This window comes from Citrus clementina, unplaced genomic scaffold (assembly GCF_000493195.1).
Source record: "Citrus clementina cultivar Clemenules unplaced genomic scaffold, Citrus_clementina_v1.0 scaffold_3, whole genome shotgun sequence".
Lineage (NCBI taxonomy): Eukaryota > Viridiplantae > Streptophyta > Magnoliopsida > Sapindales > Rutaceae > Citrus > Citrus x clementina.
In genome coordinates, this window is record NW_006262339.1 from 46343015 (window position 1) to 46362520 (window position 19506).

A 19506-nucleotide genomic window follows, 5' to 3' on the forward strand; every position below is an offset into this window, starting at 1 on the left:
GACATTTTTTTTTTACTTTTTTCTCTACTTAATTTCTCCTTTTCCTTTCCCAGTGCTCCTCCCCTCGGATATATCTCTATGCAAACAAATCTCTTTTACTTTGTTTCTTATCGGGCCTTTGTCCTCATCACTTTATACCCCCCCTTTGCGTCTTGGGCATACCGAAAATAGCAAGATATTTAGCGGTGGGGCCCGGGATAAATTTTTTTTTTTGGGGGGGGGGGGGGGGGGGGGGGACAAGAATAATGCTTCACCGTTGCTTCTTAAATCTTAATGATAGCAGAGGAAATTAAATTTAAATTCACTAAACTGAGTTGCGAGTGAGAGAGAGAGATGGAATATTCAAGATGTTACTCATTTGTTATTTAGTATACAAAAATCAAATAACGTGTTATTATTGTTGTGCATGATGCGGGCCAATAACATTTTCTTCTTTTAACCCGACCCAACAAATGAATTGAGATTTGACCAATTGGAAGTCTATCCTGTTGAATTTCCTACGGGGAGAATCTGGGGACGAGTTGAGTTGGCGTTACCCGTACCATAAAGGCACAAAGGGGATGATTCAAATTTTGGTTAGAATTGATAAATTGTCAAACGTAGGGTCAGCTCTTGATAAAATGCCAATTAAGTCAACAAGAATTGGATCTCACCCACTGGAAAAACAAAAACAAATTGTTTGGTCCTTGCCCTTTTTTATCTTTAGGGATAACTCGAAGAAAGAATAAAACCAACAGTTGATGTGAAAAGGGCTTTTGTCAGATTCTTTGAACCACCATCATCATGACACCCAGTTTTGACAATAAGCTAATTTCATTCAGCGTACATAAACCTTTCATATTAAGACCCATTATAAAGCTCCAATGAATAAACAGAACTATTGGCCACATGATTCCATCACATGCAGCCACTGACATCATCATATCTGGCCACGACTTCTCCTCTTTCCAATGTTCCCAACATTCAAACATCACGTGTTCCTTTCTCGCCCATATCTTTATTTTTCTCAAATTTAATCCCACTTTCACCCCCATTCCCGCATTGCCCTTTTGGTCCCAATCTTCCATGACAAGATTCAGGGTACTTGTGTCATTTCCGACCGAAGATTAAAATTTTGTGAAGCGTTTTAAGTCTTGCAACTTGCATATAATTAATAAGAGTATAAAAAATGTGTTTATTGAAGCTCACAATCTCTCTGACTATGTTTTCTTAAAAAAATTAAAATAATAATAATAATAATTAAAAAGAAAAATAAATAATTGGCTCCCTCGTGAGAATTCGTGTAAATCCCCTTTTCTTTCGCCAGAAGTTAATAAAATATGCACATATATTATTAAAAAAAAATTAAATCATTTTCACGTCAGAGGGGCAATGAGCTGTTGAGAATTACAAAGAGCTCTCATTTACGCTTGGGGAATTTTTATTGTTTAAATAAAGAAAAGAGAGATCAAGATGTGCAAATGCAACTCTCACAGTTCTAGTTTTCAGCTAAGCCATTCGTTTTTTTTTATAAAAAAAATATTGTAATAATGAGTTGGTGGTTCATGTATGCTCACGCGGGGCTAATTAAATCACAGATCCGGCTACTGCTATGTCGTTTTAATATTGTAATACAAATATATAGTTCAAAATTTCAACGGTAATCTTATATATATTCCATGAAACAAATAATAATAACTCTGATGAAATTTGACAATGAGACAAGCTTAGTGGAAGCTAGCATGGAAATGGGTTGTCATTTATGAAACAAGCATGTTGGATTTTCATTTTAAGCATCCTCTCCAAAGGGAACCCAAAAAAATATATACATATATATATATATATATATTCTAGATTAAAGAATTAATTCAGTCTTAATTTATTGCCCACCCTATACCATAAAGATCGATTTTAACTTATAATAATGATGTTAAAGTTTTAGTATATTCTTGAAGCTAAAGAATGGAGGGAAAGAAAAAACTGGAAAAGAAAACTGAGTAGCGTACAAGGGCAATGTCAATTTGTAAGCATTAAAAGGCTCAAATTTCTTGCAAGGAAAGAAAAAGGGTTTTGTTGGGTTGGTTAGGAACCCTTTACAAAAAGCACACAAAATGATTTTAGTTTATTGAATCAAGAATTTTGAACCCACGTCAATCTAAAATATATTTCAGATGCAAATTGGTGGTATCATGGAGATATTATGATTATACAAAAATTTAAAAGCAGGGGATTGCTTCATTGGAGAATAATGTAAGAAAATCTTCACATGACAGTTGTGTGGGCTACGTACTAATGGTCTCAAATAGTCCGCTGTAACAATTAGTTGAACACTGGAATGATCGTTAGAAAAACTTAAAATAAAATCTCAAGCTGTACAGACAAAGCTATAAATATTTTCATTAAAAACATTAAATTTCCAAGCTACGCATACTGTTTTGGGGTAGTGATAGCTACCAAAATCAAGTTTTGCCGCAACCCTGTCACCATTTCAAGCAATGAGCTTAAGCAAAGTAACAAGAATGAATGGTTTCAATAACAAAAGATACTGGCTCCACCTTTTCGATTTTCACGGGCGCAAAAGACTCGAGGCTTTTTTGGCTCGCATGGCGATAGAAGCTATTAGTCCGATAAATTAAATAACCTTTTTCCCATCCAACAACCATTCATTAAAGATCATTATTATAACTCAACAGTACACACACTTTGCTCCTGTTAACGCAACAGCATTTATTCACAGAGAGTGGATTGCGTTGCAAGAGAAAGATTACCCTTCGGAGGGGAAAAAAAAAAAAAAAAAAAGGAACAGTGCTTAATGCCTCAGCATAAAAAAGCAATAATGACGACGGCAGGCAAAACTGTTGATTGATTTGACATAACCTTTCCAAATTGTTCCAACTTTTCTTGTATTGAGTGTTTAATTAGACCATTTGTTTCGTCGATTGCGCCAAAAAAAGAAAAGGACCATTTGTTTTGTTGCATTAGGCGGACCTGAAACAGGACTTCGTACCTCTCTGGTGGGCAGTGGGGGTGACTTGGACAATGGCTTTTTACAGTTTTAACCCAGTAGGATTCGGCCACGTCCATAAGAGCAACATTCACTCAAAGCCACAACACGGAGAGAGGGCTCACTGGTCCGGCATCAGGGCTCAGCCTGAGTGGAGGTGCTCACTGCTCATAAACCAATCACAGTACTCTTGAGTTTGGATCAAGGAAAGGATCAAGTGGAAGTAGCAAATAAATGAAATCTAGTGGAATGTCAGAAGTGTCAGTCATTGGATAGAACTACCCCAGTGAAAACATTAAATGCAACAGATGAGACATCAGAGAGAATCCAAAGCCAGCTTCTCTGCATCTGCGCAGCAATTAAGTAATAAGCAGATCTAAAACCAGCCAACTATTAATATAAGCTGGAAAACGACATTTAATGAAAACGACGCCAGCTTTGCGCTCTAAAATGCTAAAAACAAAAGAACGAATTGGAAAGTAGAAAATTCGATACGGAAAATTCTATACATGTAGATAATGAAGAAACAAAATTTCCCGGCAATCTTTTACGTTTATCCTTTTGTACAAACAGAGAAAATGAACAAGAGATTCTAATGCCGGTAAACATCTCGAGAACTTTCACTCCGAATTTTCCCAGCAAAAATTTCAGCAGCTCAATGCTTCATACTTCACCGTTAGTGGACGATTAAACCCAGCTTGTGATAGCAAATTCCCAACAGCAGCAATGTCTCTGCAAAAAATACCCTGATAAACATTTGCATTTGAAGAAGATGGCCCCTTGTTAAGATCATTTGAATTAATAATTTTAGCACCAGTAGTTTCCAACGATGAGGCTGCGGCAGTAGTTTCCAACTTCACCTCCTGTTCCAACAATGAATTCTGTGCTTGTTGCTGCACTTGAGTGGCTGCTTGCAAAGCAGTAACAGCAGTAGCCGTCTTTCTCCTCTTCTCAGCTGCTTCCTCATCCATAATATTACTCATGACGCTTGAATAACCCCTCTGCAACAATCTATACAACAACAAAGCAGACATTTTAGCTCTGTCTCTAACCGAATCAAGATCACGTTCATCGGCGAACTCACACCGTTCGGTAAAACTAATAGCTTTATCCGGCTTGTGTCTTAAAGACAACAACAAGTGTGCCCTCTCCAATTCAGATCGCGAACACCCGCGTCTCAATCCAATCAAAGCATAATAATCAACATTTCCAGTCTCCCCAGAAGCAACCCTCTGCTTCAATTCTTGAATCTTCGTCGTTAACGCACACAATTTCCCCGGTATCTCTCTATATCTTACGTTGTGTCTCTTCCAAGCAGGTCCTGGTAACTTTCTATCACGCAAGATTGCGTTGTACAGAAGTTTCAAGTGTTCCAAGTCATGTAAACAATCCGGTAAGCAACGGATTGTTTCAAGAAGCAAGGCCCTTGTGTCAAGCGCTTGGATGCAACTGGGTTCAAGGGCCAACGTCTTGTTACAATCAGCGATCGATTCTGCTATCCTTCCCGAGGATCTGTAAGCAAAAGCTCTATGCATGTAACATTCAGCCAAGAACCCTTGTGGGGCTCCTCGGCGACCGTCGACGATTTTAGAGAAGTGACGGATGGCCTCTGAGTAGAGACCGGCGTCCAGTGCGGCGATGGCTGCGGTGCGACGTCGTAGGAGGAGCTTAATGTGGGAAAGCAACTGTGACACGCTCTCTGACTCTGTCATTGTGCGCGGCGGAGTGGCGGGTGGCGTCTGGTGGTTGTTTGATACTGGGAACTTGGAAAAGGGAAAGCTGTCGTCAGATAACGATATGCTCTCGCGCCGGAATGCGGCGGTGGCCAGGCGTTTTCCAGTCTGGAGAAGAACCATAGCGTCCTCCATTAAGCCTAGGTGGCAACATGCTTGGCCTAGAACCAAGTACCTACAATACAATTGTCGTGAACTGAGTTAGTCGAACGAGTTTCGTTTTGTTTGATTTAACTGCCTAACTCAGAATTAAAACTGGAATTACCAAACGGCCTATAAGTCTTACATATTATTATTATTATTATTTTAATCAAGGCTTATCGCACTTTAAATAAAATTATCATATATATGACGTAATATAATAAATATATTCTGTTTGATAAAAATTTAATAAAATCTGAAGTTCTGATATTATTATTATTATTATTATATTATTCATGATAAACTTGTTGAACCTAAATCGGTTGTCAAATCACATCACTTTGTATTGAAAATACACCACCACCATATTGTTTAAGAATATGCATTTGGTGATCTGAGTTTAGGGTCAAAAGTTGAAATCCATATCTAAACAAAATAAATGGCGTCATTATAATTTGAACCTCGGAGAAAACATTAGCAGGGATTAAGAAATTAAGAACCCAATTAAAAAGAAAAAAGGGAAACACTTAAGAAATAATTTTTATTTTGGAAAATAAAATTACCTCCATTGTCCTTCTTTCTCGCAATTTCTACAGAGTCCGGCCATCACTTTCTTCTTCAAGTCCGAGACCGAGAAACACTTGAAAGATGGATCGCGACCCAGTGAGTCATCAGACGAGTCGCCACCAGAGTGCAAAAGTTTGACTCGCTCTCTCGAGAGTTGTTGAGAGGAGCTATCAGAGGAAACCGAACCGGAGTCGTCGTTAGCCATTTTAAGGCTGGGAATATAATCTTGAAGCATATCAGCAACGTCTTTGAATCGTCTTAGATACAGCAGAGATCTCGCTTTGAGCTCAAGAGCGAGTTCGAGGCGAGGCGAGAGCGCGAGAGCAGCGTCGAGAAGACTGAGAGCCGAAGCGATCTCGCTGTGCTCTTGAGTCGCAATGAGAGTCCTTGCATCTCTAATATATTTATCTACAATCTGTATCGATCAATACAACAAGAGCGCATGAATTTTCATTTTATTTTTAGTTTTAAAAAAAATCAAAAAAATAAAATGCTAGGCCAAAATGCGGTACCTTTCTGTTGCTGAGCCACCAGTGTTTCTTCTCAGTGCAAGTTAATGCAGGAGAAGTAGCCATGTTTGTTTGTGTTGTTGAAACTCTCCCAACTCTTTTTCTCTCTTAAAGCATATATATATATATGTACATACATACATACATACATATATTTATATATATATATATTTTTCTGATTTACAATAATAAAAGAGAGGAGAAATATACAAGCAGGACAGGAGAGAAGGAAAATGTAAGCAGAGTGGGGAGAGAGAGGCAGGGTTGAATGATTTAAAATCTGTTTAGATTTGAAGAGTAAATAAGGGGAAGGTTGTGGAGAAAACAAAGCCCTAAAAATAAAGAAAGAAAATGTAAAAAAAAAAAAAAAAAAAATTTGTGCCAGCTTTGACCTCAGACAAAGTTTTGATCATTCAACTTCATAGCTGGCGCTGGCACCTCACCATTTTTTATTCTCTCTCTCTCTCTCTCTCTCTCTCTCTGCGCTATGTGGCCTATAAGGCTACATGGCTACCTATGTGCTCGAATTTATTTTTTTTCTTTTTTGCATATAGAAAAGGTAAAAATTTTAATATAAATGAGGTATAATTTTGTTAACCGGATGTAGCCGGTGATTACATGATTGTGACCGGAGGGAGACGGTGACTCATCACGGGTCCTCGGGTTCAACTACCGGAGAAAAGATAAGACGCCAGCAAATTGCCCCCAAAAGTAAGTAAAGATGGTGAAGAAAACCATCCAGTTATTTACTTACATTTTATCAATTTGCCCCTCCTTCTCTTTAAAAAAAAAAAAAAATTGTTAATGACATTTAAGCTTGTAACGGATCAAACAAGTAAAGTTTGTGCTCCTCCCAAACACGCCCTAAACAGACTGCCATACTTCATTCATTAATTTATAATACTTACCACATTTAGTTGTTCTGAATGTGGTCCTCCAATTGTAAATTGTGATAATAAGTAGAGAATTGGTTAAAAATTTTAATCTCAAATTGGAAGGGTAATGTTGTAATTCGGAAGATTGATGAAGCTTACATTTATTTATTATTTTTTGGGGGGGGAAGAAAGTGGCTCGTCTCTCGTAAGGCACAAGAATCATGGCGCTTTCCCTTTTTTGGGGGTGGGTTTTTGCTTTGCTTTGTATTTTACCCACATTGATTAATGAATGCACATGAGTATGGATAGATAGCCAGATGGGTCTATCTTAAAGGCTCTCCCCTAACTGCCTTTCCTTTGCCCCCACCCCAGCTGCTAAGCCCCACCACCCCTAGCACAACACCACACAGGCAACTCCCGTGTCCACGTCAGCAACGTTTCCATTTGTCATCTTCGGGCTTTGTGTCCCGCGTTACTGGGACGGCTTTCGTGTCCAGATCAGCTGCCATGGCTTCGGGACGATGCCTTTGTTTTGGAACCCAAATATTATTTATTTATTGTATGTGTTTTTGGTCGTGTGCTAACCAATATAACCCAATGATCAAACGAAATTTAGTTCATAGAAGTAGAACCCAATGAGAAGTCAAGGGAGCCTTACGCTAAATAAATAATTATTTGCAATTAGCTCAAGATAATTGACGTGCCTTTTTTAATAGAAATAATTAAGCGTACTTAACTTACCAACATTCTGTTTCCTTGTACAATTATTTGGATTCCTTTTAACCAATTGTTTGAATAGCGATGAATCAATTAGTTGTTCATTTCTTACCAACAAGCGCTTCTTACTAAAATCTATAATCATCTCCATCTATGTACTTCTTTGAAAGAAAAAAAAAATTAGATAAATGAATAAATAAATATGGGAGTAAACTCAAATTCTTCAAACAATGTCTAATTTTCGGGGGAAAAAAAAAAAAAAGTAGTGGAAGGGAAGAAGAAGAAAAAGGTTCATTTCCATAATTAATAGGAAGTAGGACCAGAGAATGCATTATTGTGCCATACGTATGGATTCAATATGATGAGCAATTTGACTGTATTTATCCTAAAATATCCTGACAACAGGATTATTTTGAAGCTCTCACCAAGTCACGTCATCAAACAACGTCGTTTTCATCGCTCGGGTTATGGCCTGAAAGAAGCCGAAACAGCCAATCCGAGTTGAGTTAACCCAGCTCCGAATTTTGAGTTAACTCACAGTCCAAGAATTAAAAATTTATAATAGAACTCTGATAAGTGATGAATGATAGAGCCACCAAAAAAAAATTGAACTTGTGCTACAGTCGCTCGCTCCAATAGGCTCGGGACCATTGGACCCAGAGACAATACAATGGCTGGTTTATTTCATAAACATAGATGCAACTCATGTCCGGCTAATGTTGTGGAAATTTGATTTATATGGTCCCATTTGTTGTTGGAATTCATCAATTGATAAAGCTATACATCGCCAATTGCTGTAGAATGGGCTACATCCTCTTACTTGTGTTATCTTGATTGAATCTTGTACTGGCATGCCCTTTATCAGCCATGGTCCATTTCTACTGTGTCACAAAATTTTATTCACTTTTTTTTTTTTTTTGGGGGGGACAAAAATTGATAGAAGGGGGGCGAAGGAGGATGAAGAGAGTAAATTCATATGCATTGTAGGGTTAGGTGTCTGGCGAAGTAGTCTTTTTTTTTTTTTTTTTTTTGGCATTGCATGGGCCAAGAATTAATTGATAGAAGAAATTGTTGTCCTGTAAGTAATTCTTGAATTAATTGAATTGTGAAGGACATAAACGTGGAAAGCAATAAGAGAGCAACATGTCACGTTTAATGGAAGCCACATGCTATGTCTCATCTTCCTTACTAAATGGAAATGAAATTGACACCCAAAATGAAACTTGGCTGCATCAGTCTTCTTCATCAAATTACATCTCCGTTTTAGCCCCTTTTTTGATACAGATAAAAATTGGAATGTGTTTTGCGAAGTTGACTTTGAGGGTTGGCAAACTCACCTATCAAGTGGCCTCTATTAGTTGAGTCTAATTACTTGTAAATGAAAATCAGAGTAGTGGCTTAGCATTGGTATAATGAAAATTTAACTAATAATTATTAATCACAACATTATATTTTGCTCAACAAAATGTGATAAGTATGGAATCTAAATTCAATAAATGAGTAAATTAAATATTGCTTTTATTAGGGCAGATTTTTCAATTATGTTTGCTAGACTTTCACGATACCTTTATACTAATGTGCATATAATGCTACATCACATTAATTAAAATAAAAATATAAATTGGAGCTGTCTTTCTTTACATTCTCTTGGATTTACATACAGGTAGCTAGCCTCCTGCCTCCTCTTGTTGTCATTCCTTATAATTGATAATTATTTACCGGCGAAAAAGGCAGATGGCACATTGATGCAACATTCCCAACAGCTAACAACTATTTTATATTTCAAAATAAATTATTCAAGTCTTCATAGTTTTTGGTTAGTTGACTTTCAAATAAAGTGAACAAAGGCTAACTTGGTGCTCACCCACTTCGTCATATGAGGCTTAGGTTTAAAGATTGCTGGATTTTTACTAAACAAGATTGAAGGGCGCAAAAAAGAGAATTTTAATTTATTCCTTCCCTTTATTCAAAGTAGTTTTAATTTCGGCATTAATATATGTGTTGCACAAGAAAAGAGTTAAACATGTTAAGTTTCATGCGTGCTAATTGATTTGTTGTGTAATACAGGAAGCTTATTCTCAAAATGAAAAATAAGTTTTGGGTTTATTTGGTAATCTCTATTAAGACTAGTATGATAATTAAACCCCAAAAAAAGAAAAGAAAAAATTGGACGATGGAATGGTTTATTTGGTAATCTACGAATTCTTTGTGTTAGTTATGGAACCAAGCAACTGATTAATCATTGTTCTTAGTCGGGACCATGATTTATCAAGCTGTTTGTCAATAACTTGCATGTAATTCATAATCATACCTACCGTAAATAGGGGGTTTGATCAAGTAATAGCAACCATTGTTAAGAGAATAGCATAAGATACCCATCAGATTGACAGGGTGTCTAACGCTTACAAAAAAATCAAGATCCTTATTTAAAGAGGGAATCAACATCATGGGATCTCTTTAGAGCCAATCTTAGTAACGTATAGATTAATAACAATAATAATAATAATATTAGTGATTTGTAAAATTTTGTTAATGGGGAAACTCTCCCATTCTCTAGACATGCTTGCGTCAGAGGTGGCGAATGTGACGCGATCTCCTAAAGATTCTCATATGCAAAACAAATTAGATAAGGTTCTGTAATTGCGTATTCTATATAATTAATTGCACAATTATAAAACCACTCTTTTTGGCGGCAGAAGTATAACAATGGCTTATTGTTAATTTATTCGATACATTTCATTTCATCCAATGAGACTTTCACCGCATAAGCTCTTTGGTCTCTTCTTTCTAATTTCTATCGTAAAAGGTATTGATGGACAGCTGCAAAACCCTGAGGCACGCACGTGTCAGCGGATGAAATTTCACGTGGGGTTGTAAGCCATGTGCAAAGTGCAAGGACGTGCAAGCTTTACAATATCAAAAGTGATAGCTTATGTGTGTTATAAGCTTATTAAGATGGCCAAGAGGGCCGGGCAAATTGGGGTGGTCAGGCTACGTTTTTGCTTAAAAGCCGTTAATAATGTGCCCAATATATGCTACATTAGAGAAATTAAGATTAATTTTTTGCTCTTAGAATTTGGACCTTCTAAATCATTTGGATGATTTTGCGCCACTGACCATTTTGCAAGTTGGATAAATGGCATCTCAGATAAGAAACTGGTTCAAGCAAGAACTGATCCAAAGAGAAGATAAAAAGGGTGCGGCACGCCAATTATTGGAACCACATGCGGAAAAGTGCATACGGAACTTTGCTGAGTCATGGGTTCCTGAGGACTCAGACTCATCAGACTCTTTTCCAGCCCACCCCCACTTGTTTACTCTTTATATACAGCTTCCTCTTTAATTTTGACTCTCAAGATTAAATAATTTTTTTTTTTGAAAAAAAAAGAAGAAACAAATTCAGATACTTTGCCTACCCTGTGCATAACTTTTATCGATCATAATTCAGACATAAGCATACACAGCACTCAGCAGCCTATAAAATATATTCACAGTTCAAGCTGAAAAAAGGCCCGAAAAGTTATTAACCAGAAAAAAAAAAAAAAAGGTTAATACAGATATTAGTGATAGTTTAGAAATGATGACGCTAGGAATTAGCATTGGATATTGATCCTTGGAAACTGTCGAGCTGATGTTGGTCTTGTTTTTTTCCCAGAGGCCGTCAGTTGTTTGATTATAAATGTTAAAATTCGTGCCATATTGCAATGATCAAATATTTTTGTCTTTGCATTGCAATTTACACAATTGCACATGCTAAGCTCAGTAATCACTACAGCGTGGGCGCAGGTGATTTATCTTCTGGAAAAAATGATGTACATGGAACTTGGTAGTGAGCCTAGGATTAGCCCAAGTCGTGGTCCGTACTAGATTCTTTCCTTGTTGGGCGTGTATGTTCTTCAAAATTTTGAACGAGTAAATCATTCAGCCTATTTGTATTTCTCGCGTGCATCCAAACTCTATGCAGTTTCGTAGCTGACTTCCAGCTCATGTGAGATGAGATGACATAAAGATGAGGCGGCCTAAATTTACATGTATCTGTGCTTCGCTACAATGAACGATTGAATTTGAATTGCTTGACAGTATTGAAGCATTATTGACGGAATGGGATAAGATGCCTTCAATAATTTTCGAACTAGCTAGCTAGGATATGCTGCTCACTGGGCCCTTGGCCCTAACATTTGCGGAATTCTACAAAAATACACGACAGCTATCATGCGGAAGCAGAACGATTGAATCGAACAAGGATAACCAACAAAGGTAGGCATTAGTAATGGCGAAGATAAAGTCTGTTTTGGTTTATTATCTAGTTCCCTGCTTCCGTTGTAGAAATGATTGGGTCCTAATGGAGTCTAACCCTTCCTTCCTCATTGATGATGATGGGGATGGCCGCAGTATCAATCATTGGCCGTAGAACAAAAATAGAACCATGTGGCAACATCCGTGATTATGTCGAGCACACAAGATTAATCAAGGACCCAACCCACTCACCCCATGGTGGCCCAATTAGCTATAGACTACTCGGAACCTTATTCATATGAGACAATGCTCATCTATGCTCGTCGCGCGTTTATACACACACACACACACACACACACACAGAGGATCTGGAGCCAATACTTTATCATAGATCACAAGCCTCTAAAATAATCTTCTAAATGATACAATTTCGGATATTAATAACAAAGTAACAATCATTCTCGTAGCTTGCTACTACATTAATTCAATCATGTATGATGGCATCATCAAAGTTTCTTGAACATTTCTGTTCGAAGTCCTTCTCTGTGGACTAATTACAACAATATTTTGACTGGAAATAAAGTATAAATTCTTAAAAGAATAACAATGAGAAATATTATTTTTCAACATCCTTAACTTGAGACCAATCAATCCTATTAATAATCAAGACTTAATCACTCCTAAAGTAGCTGCGTGGAGTGATACAGAATGCTTCGTACCACCAATATGAATGTTGTGCTCACCCAATGGAATTCTTCGAGTTCCAGAACGATCCACAACACTCAAGTACTTGCACACATGAATATTGATTCCAACTCGCTGCTGAGCCCCAGCAGGGACGTGCACTTTCTCAAAGGCCACCAATTGCTTATGCGGAGCCCAATGTCCGGCCGGTGGTGTGGAGAAAACTAGCAATGTGTGTGCGCCGTCCTTGGAACCAACATTTTTCACATCAACCTGAACACCCAATGTGAGCCTGTTGCATTTTGCATGCGTGACTTTGATTGCCTTTCCTGAAATAGTTGCATTTATTGAGCCATGCCGGCCATCGAGGGGAACCGCAACCACCGTAGGTGCGTTGGCCACAGTGTGTACAAAATTTGTGTAACTCATTCCGTGACCAAATGGGTACACCACTGGACCTTTGTAAAATCTGTAGGTTCTTCCAGGGTAACGTTTTGATTGGCTAGGCCGCATTGCCATTTCTGTCATTGGTAGATTTGTAATATACTCCTGTGGGTACCATGTCATAGGGAGCTTGCCACCTGAATTGAGTTAAAAAGTTGAGATGCAATAGTTAACGTTATATAACCAAGAAACCAAGCACATAAACAATCCAAAGAGGTCATCGAATAATCAAACCTGGATTAGAAGTTCCAAACAAGATATCAGCAATCGCCGTTCCACCGGCTTGGCCCGGGTACCCAGCCCATATAATAGCAGCAATTCGTGGGTCGTTCTTAGCAAAAGCTACATCAATAGGGCCACCAGACATTAAAACCAATATGGTTGGACCTTTAGATGCCATGGAAACCTTAGAGACTAGTTCTTGTTGGCGCCCAGGTAAAAGCAGCCCGGCCCTGTCTAATGCTTCTGCTTCAATGGACTGGTCTAGCCCCATAACAAGAATCGTTGCATCCGCTTGACGGCTAGCATCAATTGCGGCACCAAATAACTGGTCATCAGCACAAGCTACATCCTTACAACCTTGCTGGTGAATTGTCCTTGCATATCTTCCAATCCCTTGAAGAGGAGTCGTGTATCCACATGCAATACCTATACAAGCCCAACAACGGAAAATGTGCTTATTATAAGACCTTTGTCAACAAGTACACATTTAGTTTAAAAGAGCTTGGGAATCATTAAAAGACCAATTATGTCTTACCAGCATAGTTGCCAATCATGGTGACAGTGACATCAGAATTTGGTCCAATTACAGCGACTGTACGGTGACGAATGTGGGACAGAGGTAATGAAGGGCCTTGGTTTTTAAGAAGAACTATGCCTTGTCTGGCAGCTTCAAGGGCAAGCTCTTGGTGATCTGGGGTGCATACGTCTTTCGGCCCCAGATGCCCATATGGCTGTGAAGATGGCTCTCCATCAAACATCCCCAGCCTCATTTGGACAGTTAACGTGTTCACCAATGCGTTGTTAATGTCGATCTCACTAAGCAACCCTCTTTGCACTGCACTCTCTGTATGCAACCCTAGAAATGGCCCACAGTCCAAATCCAAACCTGCAAATCCCACCAATTCTGTCACTTCGTGTTGTTTTGTAAATGAGTGGAGCTGTTTGGCGCCTTTTTAAAATCTTTATGAAACCCCTCCGCTAAACGTACCCCATTAAATTATACAAATATTACATGATTTCCAAATACACTCATTCTTTTTTTAATTTTATTCCATGACTAACCTTTCGTTTCAATATTCATTAGACTTGTGAATAAGAATATCTTTCTATTTCAGCCTTTAATTTTCACGGTGGTGGGTAGAATTTTGTTTTTTCTCCATAGCTTGAATGTAATTTTATCTTCTTATTATTGTAATTGTAAACGGTAGGGTTTTAGCAGGAATGTAAAGGGGTGAGACTTGAGAGTGGCTCCACCTTTCGTAAATTCGTTAAGAAAGCCTTAATTTTATCACTAACCTGCTCTAATGGCATCAGCAGCTGCTTCTTCGGGCGTCGAAGTAAAGTGTTGAGTGTCATAATAGACTCCAACTGAGTCGCAATCTGAAACAATATAACTATGGTCCACAAAGGGAAAAGAGATCAATAGAACAGGTGGTTAAAATTATATGATCATGAAAGAAGTTTTATGTAATCTGACCCATTAAGGCGCCATTCGCCACGTATAGTCCTCTTTAGAATATTTGGATCGGCGCAGGTGGGGACGCCGTTGACTTGATTGTATGAGCACATGACACTGGCCACTTTCCCTTCCATCACACACATTCTAAAGGGCACATCAAATGTGTCCTCAATGTCCTGCTTGCTTACCTGTGCACACGTGTGAAATCCCAAGTGAGAAAAAGTCGTCACGTGCCAAGACACGTCATCTGGACTGTAATCGCATTTTAATTCTTTTTCTTTAATTAATTCGATTAGGGAGGGTGGTTGTGAACAAAATGAAGAGCAATTGCAGTATTAAAGAACAAAACTAAAACAAAATCATGATAAAAGTTTTTCTCGTTTAATAAATTTTAATTTTTTTTAAAGAAGTAAAATCATTAAATGAGAATTTATAAATTCACTAAAAGACAAAATTTTTGTTATGGTTGTGTTCCTTTTTTTTTTTTTAAGATAAAAGGGTTGACAAACTAAAAGGAGAAATTATTTTATAGATAGAAAAGGACTAGAGCTAAAATTATGATAATTTAAAAGACTTTGTACACGTTATCTAAAAGGTACTATTTAGGAAGAAATTAGGGCATGTCCGGTATTCTTTTCTAATTGATGTTTTCATAAAATAAAAATGAAATCAGTGTTCTATTCTAAATCTAAGTATGTGTTTGATATCATTTTTTGAAAATTGTATTTTAAAATATAAAAAATGTAATACTCATTCGGTAGCATTTGATTGAATTACTTTTTTACTAAACATGTAATGAATTATGTTTATGTTCAATGAATTATATAGGCATATTTTATTTTCCGGTATCACATAATAAACACTTAGAAAAATTAAATTACTCATTACATTTAATGACCAAATAATTCAGTCAATGAAATATATTATAGAGCATCTGATGGATGAAACTGTAAATTTATATACGAAAAGAGAAATTCAAATGAAAAGTATGATAAAGTTTATAGAAAAATCTCATTTGAAAATATTATCTTATTCCTTTTCATAAATACTGTTTCGTTTGTATAAGCAAAATATGATAACAATTTTTTGTAAGTCCTTAAAACATTTTTTTTTCCATCCGATTAAAAATCAAAGAAAAAGCCCTTCAACTCATCTTTTGCACATAAAAAAAGAACAACATTCCACTGCAATTCCAAATCCCTTGATCTTGTCGAAAACTCAGTTTTATCGAATTTAACTTCAAATTTAAAATAATCGCTTGGATTTTGTCAATCTGATGCCAAATCCATTTTAATTACTATTGACGCTAAACTGAGATAAGAGAGGTTTGAGATGGTGTCTAATTTGCTTCCAAGCTATACGTCGGATATAGTGTTAGTCTCCTTCCAATCTCACCACTTCTTGCTAACAATTATTATGGGGAGTTTTGGATTGACATCAGCTAGCATTTGAAGGGGAGAAAAATTAATGATGGCTGGCTTTCTTGGAATTCAACAAAACGATAAAAAGTCGTTCTCCGACTTTATCAGTAAAAAGTGACATCTTTTTTTTTTTTTCATAATTTATTTTATCAGAACATTGTATCAAACAGTTACTAAACTTGTTTTTGGCAAATGAAAATAAAAATGAGACTCGGAATATAATACCGAGTAGGCCTTTAGACCACAAGAAAATTTTGATCCATTTAAAAGCTCAGTTGGTCACTTTGCCAGTAGCAGTTGATCTACAACCCATGGCAAATATGAGACAACCATAACACAGAGCATCGGTAAATAAATAACCTGAATACCCAAACACGGTTTCCAATAACATCTTCTATTCAGCAATAAAACCGACAATAGTTGACATCTAATGTATGAAGTTTATTGTTTTAATATCTCTTTTATCTCTTAGTTTGACTATTTCCTGATGTAATCATTTTGCAGTTAAATTGTACTCTTATGTTCAAATTTTCGGTATTTTTAAGAGCTTTAGTTTTTCAATTTAATCTAATACTTTTATTAGATATTCGGTTCATTTTCAATAGAATGATGGAAGAATTTTCTATCAAAAAATTATCAACTATTCAATAAATAATCTACTATTAAAAGAAAAAAAAAATCGAGATGTTTATCATTACTAATATTATAATACCCTCGTGTGACTGCGAGGGCTCGTTTTTATGAAGTTACTAACCTTGGCGTTAAAATGGAAGCGATCAACACCGTTCCAGTTATCGAGGTCATAAGCCGTGAAGTGCTTGCAAGAAGCAGCTACCTTCAACCGGTCACCGTCACTGCCCTGTAGCCCCCTGACGTAGCTAGCAGCATATTTACCGGATAACACAGGGTCCTCACCGGGCGTCTCCTGTCCACGGCCCCATCTTGGGTCCCTAAATATGTTGACATTTGGGCTCCAATACGTAAGTCCGGCCGTGCCTCCGTTGTACATTGCTCTTGCTTCATCCGACACGACCTGCGCCATATCAGTCTCCTTTAGAAAAATCACGGCCAGCCTGATAAAATGAGAAACTTGCATCCCCAGTCCACAACTTGCTAGTTGTGGTTCATGAACAAGTTGATCTTTCAAACGAATCACATCTGTTTTATAAATTTATAATTCCTACTGGGTTAAAAAAATAAAATTGAACAAAGAAGGATTAGCTTCTAATGAGTCTCCGCTTTTTATCTTAAGTTCCCTTTGTCAAGTAAAGTAAAAGCTTAGGACTGTACTGTTAAAGCACGGGGATACTTTTGGTCCGTGATTAAACTTAGTAGCCTACTCATGCTCTCATTTTTCTTATTCTTACGGATAAATAATGTTCAAAGCCGGCAACAAATACTTTTTGGCCTAAAATAGTCAAAATTTCAGTTAATGAGAACCAATAATGTTTTTTTTTTTAATTATAAATTAAAAAAATCAATCATCAATCTAATCGCCGCAATTTTCTTGGCATAATTAATAAATCATTATTTTTATTATCGTATTGTGTGGCCCACATGTGCAAGTTGCGTTGATATTATGGTTGTAATTGGTTTGATAAGAGTAGGATTCGTCATCCCTTTATCAAATGCATGACCGACCAAGCGAATCATAACTAAAACAAATCTGACAAAGCTAGAAAAAGTGTGAGCTAGATGGTTAAAACGACAGAAAGCCACCCGCTAATTGTCTGCTTAATTTCAATCTACTATTCCATCCAATCTCTTCAAACAAAAAGAAAACTTGATCTCTACGTATCATAATTCATAACAAAGGGAAGATGACAAAAAGGGCACTCCTTATAGAATTTCTATGGATAATCATAATGCCTTAAATCCAAAATTGTGAGCATTTAAGTGAGATTATGACTTTATGTGCAAAAAAAAAAAAAAGAAAAAAGAATACTCCTACTTCAATTTAAAAAAAAATTGAAAAAATGTCACAAATACTGTGTCTAGTCAATCCCGTTCGGATTTAAGCATTTAATTTGTAACACATTAATGGATTAACCTCGCTGATAAACTGCTTTTTGGCTTTTAGCTCACTTGCAGTTTTCCTCCCCCCCCAAAAAAAAAAAAAAAAAAAAAAAAATTCTTACCCGTCCGATGGCTTCCCACAAGGTTGCATTGAAAGAAGAAGCGGTTGTGATGACTTGAGGGAAGCTGGTGGCCCCGGGGAAGTCCCCACCAAACTTAGTTCCAGGGCCCACATTTGAAACTCCATGAAGAGCCTCAGACCACCATTCATATCCTTTGATTCCAAGCCGCGGAACCGCTGCTGCACCGCTTATCAGCAGCTTAACCTTCTCTTGCAAACTCAGCCTCCCAATGAGGTCATTCACTCTCTGCGGGATCGGCAAAGAAACTTGACAGAACGGCAACGTTCTTGTCGTTGCATCTTTTGGGTCGCATGCAAATGGCTCCCGGGCTGCTAAGCCAGAACTAGAAGCACTCAAGAGAATGAGCCCAAGAAAAAAGAAAGCAATGGTGGAAGCCATTTTTGCGGACACGAATGATGAGTGCTTGTGTTGTGTGCAAGGCAGAGGGATGAGGAAAGCGCTGTATTTATAGGCTTACAGGTGAAGCTTGGAGCAAGAAATAGGAAGTGGTGATGTGAGAGAAACGGTTTGATGATTAGATGTCCACGTAGATTTTCAACTGTTTAAAGAAAAATAAAGCTTTAATTTCATAATTAGTACATTTAGTATGTATCTATATAAATTAAGAGTATGTAGCTGCGTTTAATTGAATGTGTATCTGTTTGGTTGGGTCCCAAGTTGAGGTAACTATTATGATAATCCAGTGAGGTGGGTGACTGGGTTGGGTGTTAGTTTCCCAAGAGATCATCTGATTGAATTGTCAATTCTGCGTAATTCTTCAACAAGATCTGCTCATTGGAATTAAAGTCGCTTCTCGTGGCTGGCAAGCATAAAGATTAAGAGATAAAATCATTTGCTATTTGTTATCTTGTCCGAGTCAGCATGTCTTGTGTGTACTGTGTGTGAGATAGTGAAATGTTTTTTTTTTTTTTGCCTTTATCGTAAGAAAGGGGCAACATTTAAGTATTTAACACAAGGGTAAAAGACCCACCTGACTTCTTGTGGTGTCGTGGCCATCTGATTAAGAAAGAGAGGGAGTCCATCTTCGGTAAGTTTGCCGTAGTACGTTCGAGTTGTAAGTGTATTCGTATCTTCGCTTCAAAGAGAAGTCACCGGACTCGGATACTGGACGGTGAAATGAATGATTGCATAATTTTGCTCAGACAAAAAGAGCAAAATTAAAATATATATATATATATATATATTGGAGACACTTAGTTCAACAGATTATTTAGTCGCTTCCAAAGTTTCTTAATTACAAATTATCAAAATTCCTTTTTTTTTTTTTTTTTTTTTTTTTTTGGTGTCTGCTGTTGCAGCCCCTTCAATGTGAACATAAATTTATCCAACTACTAGTTTTATATTGAACTCCATTAG

At 37.2% G+C, this 19506-nt stretch overlaps 2 protein-coding genes across 2 annotated transcripts; both read right to left on the reverse strand.

Moving 5' to 3' along the window:
- Positions 1-3212: 3212 nt before the first annotated feature.
- LOC18050077 lies at positions 3213-6418 on the reverse strand. The gene is made up of 3 exons (XM_006444406.2): positions 5937-6418; positions 5421-5839; positions 3213-4891 (listed from the first exon to the last, which is right to left on the reverse strand). Exons 1-3 carry the CDS (start codon positions 5997-5999, stop codon positions 3631-3633), a joined length of 1743 nt encoding a protein of 580 aa, XP_006444469.1. The 5' UTR covers positions 6000-6418; the 3' UTR covers positions 3213-3630.
- Positions 6419-12210: 5792 nt separating this feature from the next.
- LOC18050078 (probable beta-D-xylosidase 2) lies at positions 12211-18558 on the reverse strand. The gene is made up of 7 exons (XM_006444407.2): positions 18130-18558; positions 16746-17024; positions 14589-14758; positions 14408-14505; positions 13647-13997; positions 13124-13537; positions 12211-13026 (listed from the first exon to the last, which is right to left on the reverse strand). Exons 1-7 carry the CDS (start codon positions 18526-18528, stop codon positions 12425-12427), a joined length of 2313 nt encoding a protein of 770 aa, XP_006444470.1. The 5' UTR covers positions 18529-18558; the 3' UTR covers positions 12211-12424.
- Positions 18559-19506: the final 948 nt, after the last annotated feature.